We start from the raw sequence: 19,262 nt of genomic DNA on the forward strand, positions 1-19,262 counted from the left end.
GAAGGAGCGGACAGTCCCCCCAGCATAATATTCGGCACTGTCACACAGCACCTGTCTTCAAAGTGCTTTATGAATCAGCCACGGTGTCTTCCCAACCTGGGGAAACTGAGGCCTTATCCCAGGAAGGACAGGTGAGTCAGTAGCAGTGTCCACACAGACTAAGAAACAGATGTGACCTCCTCTCATCAGAATTTTAAAACCATGTTCCTTAAAGCTTCTGCAAGGTAACAGTGCCTAAGTTCCCTGTCTCACCACCAGAAACCCAGGAGAGCAGATCAGCAGCAGCATAACTTCCTAAACTGTGGCTGGCAACCTAGAGCACTTCTCCTCAGGACCTGCCGACAGACAGAGGAAGGAGATCCTGCAGAGCCAGATTCCTGTAGCTCTAAGTGCAGGTTAGCTTTAAAAACACTAACCTGCATTTTAGATTTATTGGTACACATATCCTTTAGCTGTGGCATTTTAAATGTTCAGATAGGTTTTTAAAAAATTCTTGCTTCTAGATAGCATTTTTTAAATACTTTTCAAAAATACACTAATTTTCAACAGTAATACCAATTTTACTTCTACTCGTCTAGCTATCCCCGCGAAAGTACAAAAATCCAACTAAGAAAATCCCAGTTTTCACTACTTCTTAGTTCTCAGTAGGAGGTATTTATGGCTCTAGGAGAAATAAGGTGTGAGGAAAGAGGCCTCTTTTGGTCTTATATTTATTGTGGAAGCTTTAGAGCCTCAAGAAAGAGAAGCTGGCACAAAATTTGGTTGTTTAACCAAGTCAGAATCACATTTAATGAGTACTGGAAAGAGAACATTTGGGTGAGTGCAGGCATCATTCATGTATGTACATGAAACCAGCAACAGGGTAAAAAGCAAATTCTTACCCAAGGTCAGAATCCTTTACATTCCCACTGTTGGACAAACAACCTTATAAATCCTTATGTCAAGCCACATAATGTGAATAATCTCCATGGGAGAGATTTTTTTCACCCCTTAGAATATCCCCTCCCCCGGAATCACACTGATCTTCCTCTATAGTTGCATCACACCATGATTCTCCACATTCTCTAATATATACAGCTTCAAAATTTAAACTTTTGCCATTTTTACTCAAATATGTCAATTACTCATGTGTAAACTTCAAATTATTTCACCTTAATAAAGTTTATTAAAAATATATATATATACTCTCCAATTCAGAATAATATGATAGAACCTCCCATAGTGTAACAAAATCTTTATATAAAATATTAATTCAGTCTCCTTTTAACAAGTCTAATGAATGGAAATATTTATTCTATATAAATTTTATATATTTTTCATTTTTAAATCTTACTTTAAAAAAAAAAATCTGTGCCCCCAAACCGGAACTGCAGAATACCCCTGCGAGGGACCGCCCACATCTCGTCTCAGCACAGACAGTGTGAGAGAGTGCAGGCTGGACCCTGGAAGCATAGTGAGAGGCAGTTTCAGCATTAGGAGCCACAGGCCACTCCTCAGTTTCCACAACAGGATCTGTAACTGGGAACCTAACTTTAAACATCTCCACACTGACCGCCGAGGGAACAATGAAAAATGTCTCAGTTCCTTCACTGAAATATCAGATGATGTATTTCAGTATCACACCAAACTGTGTATGTGTTGTATGTATACAGAGACCGATAAAAGACTACACAATTTTTTTACTCGATGCTTCTCATGATGCATACTGTCGCAGCATAGGATATACATCTCTGTGGGATGAGAAATACAGCAGGAATGGTCCTGCACACGCTGTAACTTCCACAGCATTTCAAGAATTAAAAAGTTAAGTGCCTCTGAGGCCACTTCCCAGTCACCAGTTTTCAAACCCAACACTGAAATATTGCCATACACAATTGTGTGTTTAAGGGCTCACATTTAAATACTTAAAATATATCTAGAGTATATTTTAGTTTTCTTTATATTTGAGATAATTTTTGAATGCTGAGTGTGAAATGTAAAAACAGTCACAAATGTACTTACCAGGAATAAAAACGTATCTAGGGCTGTCAGCAAATTCCAAGCAAAGGAAACATTTCATAGTCACGCACTAATACTGAGGTCTGTAAAAAGGCTTGGATGAATAATATACATAAAAGATATATTAGTTCTAATACTATCCATTATTGTTTCTATCACCAATACTTTAAAAAATTCTGTTATACAATCAAAATAGGCTGACACTGATAACTATTACGTGTAAAAATAGTGCACTATTTTCTTCTGCAAAGCAAATTTGCATCCTAAGAGCTGGTAAACACTTGTTCTTTAATACAGAAAAGGGCTAAGACTGAAAAAAATTAAATTAAGGCATTCAACATGGGTAAAGTTGCCTATCATGAAGCATTAGGAAACTGATATAATTGTTCAAACTTTGTTACAATAACATGAACATGCAGCTCCATCAGGAACACATATAAGTGATATGAACCCCAATGTTATGGCTTTATACAAGTGCATAGTTGCAACTGTAGTAATGATAGCTGATTAATGAGTATAAAAAAATAAAGTGGGAAGTTTAAAAAACCCTCTTGCCGTATTACAGTACTATATATGTGAGTGTACATGTATACACACACACACACATATACACACACACAGTATAATGGTCACTTCTCAAAGATGCAGTCTGTATCACTGTAGTGAAATCCGTCCCCGATTCTTACGGTGAGTATGCTGGTGAAACCTCTCTGTTGAAGCTGAAAAGGTGATTTCTTGAACTCTCCTGAATCCTTCTGTGCAATGTAGTGTGAGTGACTGCCAAGAGAGCTTTATGGAACAAGTTTGGAAGAGCCGCATATGATGTCCCTATACTATTAACAAGTCACTGTTAGTTCAACCTGTTGCTCCAAAGGAGCCTAGAAAAATCTCTCCCAAGATTTATAATTTATGTTGCAGGAATAAAGGGAATATGTATGTGTGTGTATCAGTCTCTCAGGAAAATACAGCTTCTCAATAAATTTTGGGCCATCATATTTCAGTCTTGTTTTAACTGGAAGAACAGGATCACCTTGAATAATGGATGCGTTCATAGAAGGCAGTTAGCTGGAAAGGAAGGAAAAATAAAGTTAGTTGAGACAGTGAAATAATTTAAGATATTGTTAAATTCTTTGAAAGGCATTCCATGTACGCCACTAAACTATATAGTCTTCCAACTCCAATATTTTTAACACCTAAATCATGCATAAAACATATTTACTATGCTACTTTTCTTATTTTTAGGTACATGCAATTGTAGTCTTTCTCGTATATTCCCATACTGGTTATAAACATGACACAGTTTTAATGTTAACTCACTATCAGGGTTAGACAGTATGTCACTGAATAATTCATGTGAACGTAAGTTGGACTTGGAGTTTAACTGCTAGCTGCCTCATGTAGCTGAAGGAACAGTGGACTTATGGATCAGGTTCTATCTTAAAATCTATGAAATGGGAACATAACCACTGTTGTAGAAAATATATGTAAAAATACTCTGTATATCCTGGTTATAAACCCATCCCCAATATTACATGATTTAAGTATGTTTTGCAGTGTGCTTATTTAGGTTAAGATAGACCTTCCTTTAAATCCATTCCATGCAAAACATTTAACTCATGAGGTTCAATTTTCATTGAAATCGACTTCAGCCACTATTAACCAAACTATTTTACATGTTCTAAAAGCACAAGAACTTTCACACCACATCACCGGCATTCTTCAGCAGGAGAAACGTTACATTTACAAAAAGCAAACATTCCACAGCATCACAAAGAAAACCAGATCAGAAAGCACTATTCCACAGCACTTATTAGACTTACAAAGTTTTAACTGTTTCAGTTCTTGCAAGTCAGAAAGAAGCAAAGAGGAGGGAGGAAGGGAGGGAAGGAGAGGAGGATGGCGGGAGAAAGGAGTCTCATGCTATGTTCACAAACTAATACAGTTGTAGGAACTTAAAAACACTGCAAATTGTACTTCTATGAATATGGCTTCTGTAGAATAAACAGAAAGTGCCATATTTAGCTCTTTTTGTTATTTCTACATTTTTCATTCCTTAGAAAATTATAATTCCAACTGTATTGAAAAATATATAGCCAATAAAGAATCTGAACATAGCATTTCACACTTCTAATTAACATAAAAATTTTAGTTAGAAACTTTTCTAAAAACTACTTTTCAAATACATACTATTAAAAACTTAATAAAATTTCAAAACTAGTCAGAAATAATGAAACCCAAGTACAAACCACATGCGCTACTTGGAAGTACTAAAATAACTGTTTTCACTTTTAGATTTACCCCATTTCTTCAGAAATCAAAAACATCGTCATCATCATCACCACCATCAACATCATCAAATGACCAATCCCAGTCTTTAAATGCCAAATCAAGCAATCTGCAATAGGAGGTTTGCACATTTATACTCTCAGAACACTCTTCAGCAACAGCAGTTTAATAAGCTACGATCTAGAAATCACACTTTGAATGTGCTGTAAGCATGTTTACTTTTCCCTCCATCGATAAAAACATGATGAAATTAAGATGGAAAGAGACAGGAAATCTTCTTTCTCTGTATATATAAATGCATGTAACCATGCTGGTGAGATATGCCTTCCAGAATACCAGAGAACTGAGGACAAAGTTGATATTTGGTGGTAAGATGCAATCGTCTCTCCACCAGTCCCAGATGAAGAGAGAACCATTCTGATGACGTCTGATTTGAGAACTATGAAAGCTCAAAATTTGTCAACATTCCCTTCACACAAGTGCCCAGATCATCAGCTCAGTTTTCTAGAATAGCACCATGAGCCCTAGTAAAAAAGGGAAGTAGTATTAAGCATGTAGCTTTCTCCACTCCCGCAGGACCCTACTTGCTCAATGGGTCACCAACAGTTATGTGCTCCATGAAAAATTACGGATGAGGGAAAATCCACAAGTATATAAACAGCGTTAGCAACTTATCTTGGCTAAATAAAATGGACTCCGAGCAGAGGCATATCTGGTCTTCTTTCCAATCCAATCCAATCATCTAATATTGCAATTATCTTTATTTTAAAAATAGGAATAATTTTTTCATGGTTCATAACTGTGATGTTCATGAATCGACTTATGCTAAGGAACTCATCTGGTCCCTAAAGTCTCATCTGTGATCACTGTCATTGGTTCTTAAATTTTAGTATATATGGTTTTCCCAATGCTATTTATAATGTGTATTCCCAGAACACATCCCAAGAGATTCTGATATAATTGGACTGAAGAAAAGGAGGGCAAGTATTTGCATTTTAAATAAAACCCCGAGATAAATTCTGATGCAGCTGTTGGCTCCAAGAATCACTGACAGAGTAGGCGGAAGGATGATCATCCTAATTTAAAAGTAAACAAACCAACTCAAATTACTCTATTTCAAAATGTGGGAATGCATAACAATATCTGAAAAAATATACAAACTCAGAGATAATTATTTAATCATTTAACATGTATCACAACCTAGTATATACTAATTTTTCTAGGCTTACATATAAAGTAAATTTTAGCTATGGTTTCGACTCTCCTGCTCGAGAGATTGAGATCAGTAGGCTTTCCTGGGTGTCCAAACCCCAATTTTAGCCTATGTTATGAAAAATCTGCATTTCAAATCCTTCCAAACCTCTGAAGTATGTGCAAAGTATGTATCTTTCAAATTGTAAAAGTCTTATCACTAGTTCTTAGAGCAACGCATGACAAGGCTTCCCTTAAAACCTCTCCCTCATCCCCTCCCAGTCATGTAATTCTTGTCATTTCAACTTAAGAAATCTTTCTTTAACTTGGTTTCTTCCACTGTCAGTTCTTTAGAGCAGGACTTCATCAAGTCTAAACATACCAATCTCCTGTTGAAAGACTTCATCTGAAGAACAAAATAAAAACTCCTACAGCATAATGTACACGGTCCCTTTTCAACCCGGCTCAGGGCTTCCTCTCCTGCGCCACCCTCCACCACTCCAGTCCTTGTCCTCCCCACCCTCACCCAATAAAAGACTACAAACACTAAGCAGTTCTGACAAGCTGGTCTCTCTGTACATCACATTTTGCCTGGAACTCTTTTCCCAGAAAATTAATGACACTCCATTTTTGGGACACCTTTCTTGATGCCTTCAGGCAGAATTCCCCATGCTTCCCTTCGGCCTCCATAACACTCAGTCATGAATCTATTATAAACATTTAAATAGTACTGTAAACATTTTAAACATCTGTTTAATTGTCTATCTCCTGCATTTAATCAGTCAGCTCAGGTCTGTGAAATGTACTGCTTCAGAAAGGGTACAGTTTAATTCTGAGTTCTACTAGCAGAACATGAGAGTGCCCACTTCCTTATATCCTGTCAATACTACGTTTCTTGCCTGTACCAGTTTGGCAGGTGAGAATGATTTTAACATTATAGTTTTAATTTCTCTGCTTAATAATTAGGTTGATCACTTTTTCACAATCTGAAGAACAAAATAATGCCTGAACATTTCACACTAATTTTTATATTGGGAAGAGGAAATCTCCTTTTTCTTAATGATTTCTTTGAGAACTCTAGATAAAAGATACTCTATTGCAAATATATGGTGTTTTTTAAATTTACGAGGCTTCACTTTTGGTTAGGCAATCCCTGGCTTTTCTTTGTTTTTATTCTTAGGAAGTTCTCCAATCCAAGATCAGATATATATTTTCTTCTATACAATTTTTTTTTGACACTTCAACTTGTGTATAACCTATTAGCTTTTCCCAAATAATTACTCTATTAATGTTCTGCTATTTAGAAAAAGAAAAGAAGAACGATGACATAATAGCTGCCTTCACTCCTAGTTCAAACTGTATTGGCAATGCCTCACTTCTTGAAACTGGATAAATGAGGATGTTTTGCATTTCTGCTTTATGCTTTTCTACTTGGCTTAAATATTGCATTAAAAAAAAAGATCTTGCCCTGGACGGTTTGGTTCGGCAATTAGAGCATCAGCCCTCGGATGAAAGGGTCCTGGGATTCGATTCCAGCCAAGGGCACGTACCTCGGTTGCAGGCTCAATCCCTGGCACTGGTTGGGGCTCATGCAGGGGGCAACCAATCTATGTGTCTCTGTCACATCAATGTTTCTCCCCCACCCCACCCCCCTCTGAAAAGCAATGGAAAAAATATCCTCGGGTGAGGTTTGAAAAAAAAACAAAAACTAAAAAAAAAGATCTTTGGAGGGGGTGAAGGAGGCCTAATATATGGTGACGAAAGATTTGACTTGGGTGGTGGGGACACAGTGCAATATACAAATCTTGTATCATAGAAGTCTACACCTGAAACCTACATGAGCCTACTAACCAATGTCACCCAATAAATTAATGTTAAAAAAAAAGATCTTCAAAAGAAAAGTAATTACAGAGAAATAAGCCTCAGCAGAGACCACTATTTTGTGCCTGGCATTAGAACAAATTGAGGATCTCCCCAAACTGTCTTCATCAAAAGTCAGCATTTTATTCACAAATTTCCTAATTTTCCAACACAGTATTTCAATTTTAATTCAAAATTACCAAGAAAACATTTATCTGGAATAGCATTTCTACACGTTTTATAAACTATCAATTTGTTTCTCCTCACGTGACTGTGAGGCAGGGGTGCACTGCAGGTGACAAGGTGGAATCGGGAACTAGACTAGAGTGTGCATCTGAACTCATGGCCCTGCCACTCATCAGCTGTGTGACCCTGGGCACACAATGCTCTGTGTCTCGGTATCCTCATCTGTTAAATGGAGACATTAATAGCTAAATCACAGGCTGGTGTTGAGGATAAATAAGTACAGTTAAAGAAGAGTGCCTAGCATAAAATATGCCCTTGAAAATGTTAATGATCATAATAGCTAACACTTATTTAACTATTAAACAATTCACCATAGAAAAAGTGTTGCAAAGATAGTTAACAGGAGGATCAGAACCAGGAATGCTGCAGAAGCCAAAGAGGAAAATGTAATGGTGCAGTTGTTAACAAAACAGACACTGAGAAAAAGTTTTTTTAAAGAAGATTAGGTGTGTCCTGGCGGATGTGGCTCAGTTGGTTGGGCGCCATCCTATGCATGGAAAGGTTGCCTGTTGACTCCCGGTCAGGACATGGGCCCAGGTTGTGGGCTTGATCCCTGGTAGGGGGTGTGCAGGAGGCAGCCAATCAATATCTCGCTCTCACACAGATGTTTCTCTCTCTCCCTCTCTCTTCCTTTCTCTCTCAAAAAATTAATTAAAAAATCTTAAAAAAAAAAAAGATTAGGGGTATTGTTTTAGTGTATGATGATATCTAACAAAGTTAAACATCTGTTTTAAAAAAGACACCACATAAATTAGTTGAATTAAAGCTAGATTGACTAGTGCCAAGACTATTATTAAGTAAACATGCATAAAGAGCTAGATATTAAATTACTGCTGAGATACACCAGAAATTCTGTTCCTAAGTTTTCTTGGATGATCTTTTAACAGCTCTCCCCACCTTTCTATAGGAATATGCTGTAAATTAGTAGAATATTAAAGGCTATCTAGTCAATGCTTGACTAGTTCATGGAGCCATGCTGCTCAATGTCAGGCTGCACACATAACAAAATGAGAGCACTGCACCCCTCAGTGTTACCAAGCAGCAGCTAAATCAGGTACACACCTGTGGTGACAGGACACTCTCTCTTCTAGAGAAGCCAATTCTTCCCATTTTAGAACTTCTGATTGCCTGACAGCTTTCCCTTCCTGAGTTAAAAATGTCCCTCTCTGCTTGGTTCTTGTTCTAATACATATTCTAAAGAAGGTACTTTATACTTAACATCTTTATTGTTGTTTATGATCGCCCATCCTTTCAAATAATTTCTTCAGAAGACTAAATATCCTTAGTTTCTTCACTTGCTACATGTATAATACTTTCAAATGACCCACTACTACCTCAGTGATTCTCTTTGTACACCCTCCAATTTGTGCTACTTAAAATGTGACACCCCAAAATGAGTGCAAATTGTAGTTATTCACGTAAGACAGACACAGATACAATTTTATGAGTCAATGAAGTGATGGAGGCATAGATGTTAAAAACAATGGAAATAGTTGCAGAGGCATAATAAAATACAAAATTATATTTTTAATGTGCCCATTTTTACATTTAAAATTTCAGAGTATATTAAAAATTTTTCACAAAAATATCCTATACATTTTATAGTCAGTTTTGCTATTAGTTTTATCTACCACACATAGCTGTGAGAGAAAGAAATCCCTATTACTTACTGTTGGCTATGCAAAATGTATTTTTTTAAAAATCAATGAAGAATGATTCAAAGGGCAGGGCCAGAACTAAAACAAAACAAAAAGTAACAAAAATCACAAGTAAATATGCTTTCAAATAGACCATGATGCTGAACTGGGGGAGGAGAAGGAAAGTCGGTAAACATGAAATGATTATGTAAGTGAAATATGCCTCACTGTGTCTGAAAATTGCTTCTTTATATAAACTAATTCTATGTGTTATCATATGTAGTAAAATCATTACCTTGTCAAACGAGACAAAAAAATAAAATATATTAAAAAGACTAACATTCTTATAGTCCCGAAACTGAACAAATTATTTGCCCTTCTAGAGTCTGAATCAAAAAGAAAGAGAATACCAAATCTACTCCACAGGAGTATTTTAAAGATCCAATAAGAGAATATCTAAAACAGTTAAATTATATTCGGAAGCACCTCAGAAGCCGTAAAGCACTATATATTGTGAAGTATTAAAATGGCATTTATGCATTAATAGTTCTACAATATTAATACTAGAAACTTAATAATTTTTAGATGTTTGGCACATGGCACATGGAATGACCTTGAGTGTCTCGGAGTTCTTTAAGTTTCTTCAGCCTAATTATTATCACATAATTACTAATTTTATAATATTTTTAGCATACCTCACAAAAATTCAACATTTTCACTGCTGAAACACCAGTTCTACCTTTGTCATTCTAAATTATTTCCTTGAGATATTAGTTTCAAGAAAAGTTTCATATAAGATGTTTGTGGTTAGAATGAAAAGATTTCTGATAACACAGCCAATACACATCATCATTCATACACTGAAGGTCCCGTGTTAGGGAACAAAAAGGATATCTGAAATTAGATCCCTGATCTAAGTATATACTTCACCCTTTAGCTAACCAAATCTTCATGTTCATTTTAATGAACAGCAATGCTTGTAAGTGCTGTAGTGTCCAGTAAGACAAGAAGTGGTTGATTCTGAATGAAGAACTACGTTACTATAATGCAGCTGTATTAAAATGGCTCCCCCAAAGTATTTTTGTGCATTAGTGATCCTCTCTGAACATATTCCATATTCCCAACTCCACCTCAATTACAAGGAATGTCCACTTTACCTCTTAGTTAATATCTGCATTTTTAAAGCTGATCTATATTGCTCTTTAAATCAAAGACAAATTCTTATTTTAAACTTAGAAATTTGAATTAAGAATGAGGATTTCAGTCCTGCCTCTCAAGTCCTCTAACATAAAAGAGGTTTAAGAAGTCTGTTGTATCAAACAATGTGTGTACCTGACCCTCAGAGATCTGTGTGTGCATCCTGTCTACTAAATCACTGAGTCAGTCAATGTGCTTATATAATCCTAAATGTTATGATTATATACATAAACATGACAAAAATGAGCCCTTTATATATTTTTGGTTGAGTGTAATATGTGTGATTTAGTTAAATTAATATTACATTCACCTAAATCAATAAATGAGACATGAAAGCTTAAATAGTTTCAAACATTTGGTTTCCATAGTTCATTAAAATATTAAGGGAAAGAAAACTGTAATTAGAAAAATTTGTAGTTTAAATATGAAGAGTAAGATATTTCTAAAAACACTTTAACCTTTACCACATGTTTAGTCATTACCTTGGTTTATTTGGGGCAAGCTGTCGACTTGGCCGTCTAACAGACTGGTTTTGCTGTATCTTCATTGAAGTTCTAGGAGACGACCGTGCAAAAGGGTCTGGAGCTGGAGGCTTTTTAGGTATCTTTTTCACCAACCGACTAACCCACTTTTGCTGCTCTTCTGTAGAATTTGCTAATATCAACAGATTCTTTGCCGTTGAAATATCATAATACACTACAAAAAATATTTGAAAAAAAATTAATGTGTTTAAAATGACATGAACATAAATAATATTGATGGAGCAAGTAATTTAGTATTTACCTTTGCAAGGAGCTATAATCTCCTCCTTTTTGTCCATGTGGTCTTTATGACATTTAATATGGCAGCGACGGCACTCCAAAGCAGGAGGAGGTTTGAACATATGCCACAAGGGCTTCATACAAGCCTCACAGTTGGTTGGGAAATGATAGAGAGTAGGAATAAATTCATGTCCTTTGTGGCAAATATAATTTGACTTTTCTCCCACTGGCTCCACTGGAAATTCTTGTTCCTTCTTACTTTCTCCTTCATTGGCATACAGAATCTATAAATACCAAAAAGCACAATGAGTGGTTTCTAAACATAAGTTATTTTTTACATAGTAATAATTCCTATAGTACAAATAAAATAAATCTGAACTATTCATTAAGGAGAAAATGCACGAGATGCTCAAATTTCAGTAGGTTCTGTCTCATTAAGAGCTTCTATGAGAAGTCTTTATACAGTCACTTTGGTTCATTTCAAAAGAATCCTGTTCAAATAGTGCCTCCTTTCTCCCTCCATGATATCTATGTTCCAGCAGAACAGGCTAGCAAAAGGTAAGTTTGCACCTGATGGGTGTTAGAAAGTTCTTCTGGGAGGGAGTGTTCAAAATAATCACCTGAAGAGATATGACAATTATATGCCTTGATGCTTTATGATTCTCAAAAACAGACAACTGGTGATAAATGCAAAAACAGCTATAACTGATAAGACTTTTGTTTAGAGAGTTGAGGAAGAAAGAGAGGAAAAGATGTAGAATATACTCCAAATAGACATGATAAGCACCAGAAAATAATTTCCCCATAGTACAGCAAGTACAATGGTTTTTACATAGAAGGAGTTCAATAACTAATTGTTGGTTTGACTTATTTTAAAATGGAAGTGGTATAAAGAAAAATTTGGCTTCACTTTAAATCAGAAGGAAAGGGCTATTGGGTGCAAAATTTAACTTCACAAGCAACTTTTTTTATTTTCTAGGGAACTGAGCATAAAACCAAAAACAGGAGGAGAAAGTTTATGCTTAAAAAAATGTCATAAGCAACCTTAAACAAAAGGATTACTACCCAGAAACATGATATAAATACACAACAGACTTTAAAATGTAAAATGGAGAGAGGAATGAAGATATAGCCAAAAAGAACAGGCACAGAATTCACAAAAGAATAAACCACCTTTAAATGGCACAACAACTGAAATGTAATCTGAAGATAGCCCAAGAATAAAAAAATTTGATATGTCACGCCACTCTTAGAATCTCTAAAGGTGAACGCAAAAAAAACCCCCAAAAAACAAACAACCCCCAAAACAACAATAAACAACCACCAACCAAAACAAAACTATATTTACCTGAAATATCCTTGGAATTTCTTTAGCATCTGCTCTGTATACATCTGTCTGTGTAACTGGTCGGACATGAAACAATTTGCTAGAAAAGATTTTTAATAAGAAATAAAATATTACCCAAAGATCAAATTACATTAGTTATCTTATACTAGTCATAAGTTAAAACTGACTACTTCGATCCATGTCAGAAGGTCAGATAATATCTTGCTCTATTACATCAATCACTCCTAAAGATTTGGAGAAATTCTCAGTAAGTCAGAAAATTTTTTAATTAGTTTCAGAAAACAACATAGTAAAGACCCATGAAATAAAAATGCTTTAGCTAGCTGAATATCCCAGACTTCCATATGTATGAAGCAAATATAAGAAAATGTAACGAGAGTACAGCAGGAGCTATACTGTATGAGTAAATATATGTACCATGTGACCAATATATTGCACTCGCTTGACAAAAAATGTCATGTTACTCTATTACACATTGAAAACTGAAGTTCCTAAAAGAGAAAGAACTCACTGAGACAGATAACAGTGTGGTGACTGTGGGGGCGGGTGGAGGTGGAAGAGGGTATAGGGAGTATAAATGGTGATGTAAAAGAAAATAAAGTTAAATTAAGTTTTAAAAAACTGAAGTTCCTAAATATTCTAATAAAAACACTTACTCTATATCTAAAACCATGTAAGGATTAGAATGTTCTTTATCCTGTTCACTGTCATAGAAAAGAATCTTCTTACTGCTGACGATCACATACTGTTAAAAAAAGGAAGGGAGGAAATTAAACAATGATTAAAGTTGATATATATCTTATTTATTTTCTTGGAAAGTAAATTCTCTATCAACAATAAAAATCACATAAAATACCTAAGTTAAATAACTAAAACATTCTTAATATACCCTTAGAAAAAGTCTTCCTTAAAATAGTAAGAAACTTTGTTTGTATGTAATTTAATTAAGCAAACTGAAAACAAATTCAAAGTTTTTGGATTGATTTAGCTTAAGATCCAACAGCATCGGTTAACCTATTGCTATGGTTTGAATGCTTATGTTCCCCCCAAATTCATATGTTAGATCCTAACACCTAACAGATGGTATGAGGAGGAGGGGCCTCTGGAAGGTGATTAGGTCATGAGAGCAAAGCCCTCATGAATGGAATTAATGGTCTTATAAAAGGGGTTCTGGAGAGATGCCTAGCCCCTTCTACCATGTGAGCACATAGCGGGGAGTCTGAAACCTGAAAGAGGGCCTTTAAAGCCGGCACTCTGGACTTCCAGCCTCCAGAACTGTGAGAAATAAGTTGGTTTTTCATAAGCTACAGAGTCTGTAATATTTTGTTATAGTGACCTGAATGAACTAAGACACATCAAAAATGAACATAGCCTGGCCGGGCGTGGCTCAGAGGTTGAGCGTCGACCTAGGATCCAGGTGATCGGGGCTCGATTCCTGGTCAGGGCACATGCCCGGGTTGCAGGCTCCATCCCCAGTTGGGGGCGTGCAGGCGGCAGCCAATCAATGACTCTCTCATCATTGATGTTTCTGTCTCTCTCTCCCTCTCCCTTTCTCTCTCTGAAATCAATAAAGATATACTAAAAACAAAAACAAAAACAAAAAAAGAACATAGCATCAATAATCATAGTAACACAGGAAAAGAAAGAAATGGGTTGTTCTGTCATATCCAGGATTGTTTTCCCACCAAAAAAGCAAAAGCACCAAGGTCCACGGGTTTCTATTTTCCTAATACCAAAACTTGTTTTATTTTCAATACATTAATGATAACAGTTATTTTTTACAAAGATATATAAAATCATGTCATTCCAAATCAGAAAGTGCAAAAGAGTTTTATGTGTCTCAATGTCCTAGTTATATGTATCTTACACCTACAAAAGTAAAACGGCTGCAGGTAGCTAAACAAACTAAAAGCGAAGCAGAAGAACCATATTCAAATGTGCCATTTACCTTTCTAACCCACCCAAACTTCTTAGTGTTGTTTCTCACAGGCAATGAGAGCCATCCCTCTAGTCTTGACTCTATAAAGAAACATATGAGGATAAACATAACAATTCTAAGAAAATGAGGAATTTAATAAAATTTGAATATAGAAGTCACAAATCAAATCAATTATGGCCTTCAGAATTTACCACTGCACATTATCTAGGCTATTGTAACAACGCAGGATCAATATAAGCAAGTTACAGGACGCAAAACAAAATCCAGGTTATATCACATTGGAAATATACCTTATATAGTTTATAAAGTCAAATACCACTGATTAAGTTCATGCATTTGCAGACTTCAGCAGAAAAGTTGCAAAAAAGAGAAGCAGCTCTTTATTCTCACTATTACACCTGTGTTGGAATCCTTTGTTTTTCCTTTGGAAGGAGCCCTAACTATAAATATACTGCACATTTTCTTTGAAGAGAAAACTTATTTTTAAATAATTGCATGTTCAGAAAAAATGAACTTTCAGAATGGCTATAATAAAATAAAACTATGTAAATTACAGGTAAAATTTGATTAATGAGTAGCAATATAACCAAAATATTTCTAAATTCCAAAACATCAAAATCAAATAAAATTCTAGTAAAGGAAATTGAATCCTTAGAATTTGTTCTACTGGCATTTGATCAGCATCTTTAAATGAAATCATTTAAGTAAAACAGGCATTTTTTGGACATTATTCTAATAATAAAAGTAGCTATCACTTGTTTCACATCTACTAAATGTCCGAATGGTGCTGGATGCTTTACCTAAACCTAGTTTAATCCTCACTGTCCACAGAAAGGTCATAAAGGGACAAGTTTCTGACCCCAGCACCTATACACTCTCTCACATCAACCTTCTGAACTGTCTGAACAGAATTGCTGTCATTACAAACAGCCCACCTGCTCACCTGTCTGGACATGGTCCTATACCAGTTCAAGGGACTAAATCAGATGACCTCTAACACTATGCATAAGACTGAAATAGCCCAGCGCGTGGCTCAGCGGTTGAGCATCGACCTAGGATCTGGGAGATCGTGGTTTGATCCCGGTCAGGGCACATGCCCGGGTTGTGGGCTCGATCCCCAGTCAGGGTCGTGCAGGAGGCAGCTGATTAATGACTCTCTCATCACTGATGTTTCTCTCTCTCCTCCCCCCTTCCTCTCTCTGAAATCAATAAAGATATATTAAAAAAAAAGACTGAAATAATTTTATTGCTAAGCTCTAAAACGACTTCAATACAATCACTTATGATTTATATTATATACTGATATACATACACCTGGGAAATGTGGTGACAATGTAAGTAACTATAGTTACTTTACTTTGATTTCAATTCATAAAAGACTAAATTTTACCTTACATTCAACTGGTCATACACTAATTTCCTGTGGCATTTACATTACGTTTTTTGTATTTATACTAACTTTGTGTTGAACATAATTTTATGTTTTTTCTATCCGGTTCTTCATTTCAATTGTAAGGGCAAGGATCAGGTCAAATTGTCTTGAACTCTCTTCTAAGACCTAGCAAAATGTTGCCTAGGTAAGTACTCAATGAAAACTCAAACACATCCTCTGAAACAGTCTATATGCTTTTTCTGTACTGTCACTCTTGATATGAAACTTCAGTTTCTTCTTGGTTGAAAATGTCTAAAACAGGTAGTGAAACCATATCCTCCTAAATGATACAAAGTACTGCCTCTTGTAAGCTGACAAAATAAATCTATCAATTGTAATAGCAAAGCCATGTGCAAATACCCTAAAAACAAACTCTTTGTTCATGCAGCAGTCTCTCTCTAGAGACTAGAACAACTTGCTAGAGTTAGTGAGTATTAGTTAATGTTATAAAAGTTTTTCACAAGGACTAAAATTAAAGATAGTGAGAAAAACCCCAAAGGTGAAAGATTTTCAGGATATCACCTGTATCACTAGGTTCCGATGAAATAGGTAAGTAAGGCAAAGATTCTTCTTCTGAGTCAGAATCAGAGCCAAGAAGCACATGAGAGCTGGAAGGCTTAGTGGCAATACTGAGAGAGGCAGAGGAACGTTGGTAGGTGAATGACATGGATTCCATAGTGTGTGACTGAGTGATATGAACTAAACACCCGACATAAAGGAAGTAAGAATGCAGAAAAGAGTTAAGAGAAAATAAAACGAAAGCTTAAAAAGAGAGCTAACTATAATATATAATGAGTTAATTTAAATAACTAAATATGTGGAATTTTCTTTTGCATTTTTATGAAAAATGTTGTCAAAGGTCACTAAATAAAATAAGTTTAAACTGTTGTCTGAATCCCTACTCCAAGGAGTAGGTTTTTCCGTTAAAGAAATGACAAACATTTTTCTTCACGAACAGTCACAGGGCTTAAACAATCCACAGATTTATATTTAAGACAAAAGGCTTCTAGTAAAAATAAACACAAGGGCTGAAAACAAGTCTGTACCTGGGAAGCCATCATCTGCCTCAGCGTCCCCTGGTCCACTGCCTATGCTGGAACTGTCCATACCCATGTGTAAGGCCTGGAGCTGTGACCGCAGCTGCTCAATGTCACTGTCCTTGCTGTCCAGTGTCATCTGTAGTTCAATTCGAATCTGGCTCTCTTCAGCTATTTGCTATGAGGAATTAAATTATATTAAATTAATTGGATGCCATATGTCTCATAATTTTGCTTCTTAGTTCAATAATTATTAATAGAAATGTTCTATAACCAATAAAGTATATATAGACATGAAAATAATTCTACTTCTTAAAAAAGAAGTTTTAATCTAGAGTTCAAAACATATTCTTACAGCCTGCATTTCATTCAGTTCTTTCTGATATTTGATCATCTGCTGGGTCAATTTTTCACGTTCAGATTTAAGCTCCATATGTAGCTTTCTATTCTCCTTCTCTTTTCTCCGCACATCTGTGTCACTACCACGCTTGATAGGTTCTTTTCGATTCATGATCTCAGCCAACTTATTCACAGCCTTAAAAACATAAAAATAAGTATATAAATAAATGAAATACATTATATTGATGGTTTCTTGGTAACTCACCAATAGCAAGTTATATAAGCACTAATAATCTCCTTTCCTACACATACAGGGCTACAAAGAAACATCTTATGTATTAAGTAACATACCTCCTATATTCTATTCGTTTTTCACTCATGTTTTCTGAGAACTGTGATTTTAAATGTTTATAGGTTTAGCCTGGCCAGCGTGGCTCAGAGGTTGAGCATCGACCTATGATCCGGGAGATCAAGGTTCGACTCCCGGTCAGGGCACATGCCAGGGTTGCAGGCTCCATCCCCACTAGGGGGCACGCAGGAGGCAGCCAATCGATGACTCATCATTGATGTTTCTCTCTCCTTTCCTCTCTCTGAAATCAATAAAGACATGTGGTTTTTGTTTTGTTTTTAAATGTTTATAGGTTTGATCTGATGTCACCTCCTACCACTTTGAGTTTTTAGTTTCAAGAGAGACTTTTACTGGGCAGATCTTTTATCCTGAAGAGAATTTTGCAGTAGTATCACATTAATAAAATACATGTCAAACCACAGAGCAGAGCATCTGGGACCCACAAGTATTGGTGCAGTAGATATAACCATGAGAGTTGGCAGAAGGATGGTCAATAATCACAGGTATCTTCAAACTGACCCTTTTTCAGGATGTCAGCAAATGATCATTCCCTACAGTTTCTTAAAAAGCAGAAAAACTTTATCAGATTACAATAAAAAATTAGGAGGGAATGTGATTCCATATGAAAAAATTAACAACAACAAAAATTTAATAAACACTGAACTAGACAAGGTTAATCCAATCTAGCCTCTACTAACCTGACAAAAATCAGGTTACTGTGACTATTCATAAATACTGACACAGTCACTGACAGCTGTGGCCAATCTGTAACACCAGAAGTCAACTGTAAAAGACAAACTAAAATAATTTCAAAATCCTATTGAGAGTTTATTATACGTACTTGAGTTTTGAGTGTTCTCTCTGTTAGTAGCTGCTTCTCAAATTGTGCTTTAATAGCTGCTGCGCTTATCTCTTCGTCTTTCAACCTTGATAGTTCTGTAGCACAGAAAAATGTCAACATTATTATTGATTAACTAAGCTACTGCCCACCATAAGGTATATTTAAAATCAACTTTTTTTTTTGTTAATACATACGTTCTTGGGCATCTTTCAATTTGTTATTTAATTCTTCTTTCTCATTTGCAAGATTGGCAACATCACTAGTTAGTGTCCTGTTAGTTTCTTCAAGCTAAGGAATTAAAGTGGAATAAATATCATATCCCAACTTACAAATGTTAAGTTATCAAGCAAGAATTCAAAATGAATATATCCTAGAATGTTGCTTAAACTCCTGTTTTTCTAAGTACATCTCTCTCTACACTTTGTCTTTGTGCTACCTACCAAACTTCACTCTTATAAAGAAAATTTCATTAACCATAAGAGACTTCAAATGCACGCCAGGAAGCCAAAAAAGTGCCCTTCTCTCAAATATCCTCAGCAGTATTTTTAATGGGAAAAACATTTAATAAACTAAAAAAAAAAGAGCAAATACTGTAACAAAGCTCTGCATTCCATCATGCAGAATAAACAAAATTTAAACTGCAGTAATTCTTTCAGAACATTATTTTAAAACAGAAAATAAAATTTTACTAAAGAAACTGATGTCCTTTTGTATTCTCTCAAAATCCTAATCTCCCTTCCTGAAGGAATTTTTACTGTGAACTTTGGATTCTTCCTTTCCATTCATGATAGCAAACTCTTA

General features: G+C 35.6%; 1 protein-coding gene across 1 annotated transcript in view; it reads right to left on the reverse strand.

The window, feature by feature from the left end:
* Positions 1-4,203: 4,203 nt before the first annotated feature.
* ROCK2 (Rho associated coiled-coil containing protein kinase 2) overlaps positions 4,204-19,262 on the reverse strand; it is a 77,856-nt gene continuing 62,797 nt past the window's right edge. The window contains exons 24-34 of the mRNA XM_087823346.1: positions 18,656-18,749; positions 18,462-18,556; positions 17,288-17,467; positions 16,942-17,110; positions 16,418-16,594; positions 14,473-14,543; positions 13,181-13,269; positions 12,525-12,603; positions 11,199-11,460; positions 10,898-11,111; positions 4,204-4,393 (exon numbers count right to left, since the gene is read on the reverse strand). Of these exons, the coding sequence (XP_087679472.1) occupies positions 4,306-4,393; positions 10,898-11,111; positions 11,199-11,460; positions 12,525-12,603; positions 13,181-13,269; positions 14,473-14,543; positions 16,418-16,594; positions 16,942-17,110; positions 17,288-17,467; positions 18,462-18,556; positions 18,656-18,749 (1,518 nt within the window). The 3' untranslated portion in view covers positions 4,204-4,305. The remainder of the gene's footprint in view (positions 4,394-10,897; positions 11,112-11,198; positions 11,461-12,524; positions 12,604-13,180; positions 13,270-14,472; positions 14,544-16,417; positions 16,595-16,941; positions 17,111-17,287; positions 17,468-18,461; positions 18,557-18,655; positions 18,750-19,262) is intronic.

Source organism: Miniopterus natalensis, chromosome 13 (assembly GCF_054644295.1).
Source record: "Miniopterus natalensis isolate mMinNat1 chromosome 13, mMinNat1.hap1, whole genome shotgun sequence".
Classification (NCBI taxonomy): Eukaryota; Metazoa; Chordata; class Mammalia; order Chiroptera; family Miniopteridae; genus Miniopterus; species Miniopterus natalensis.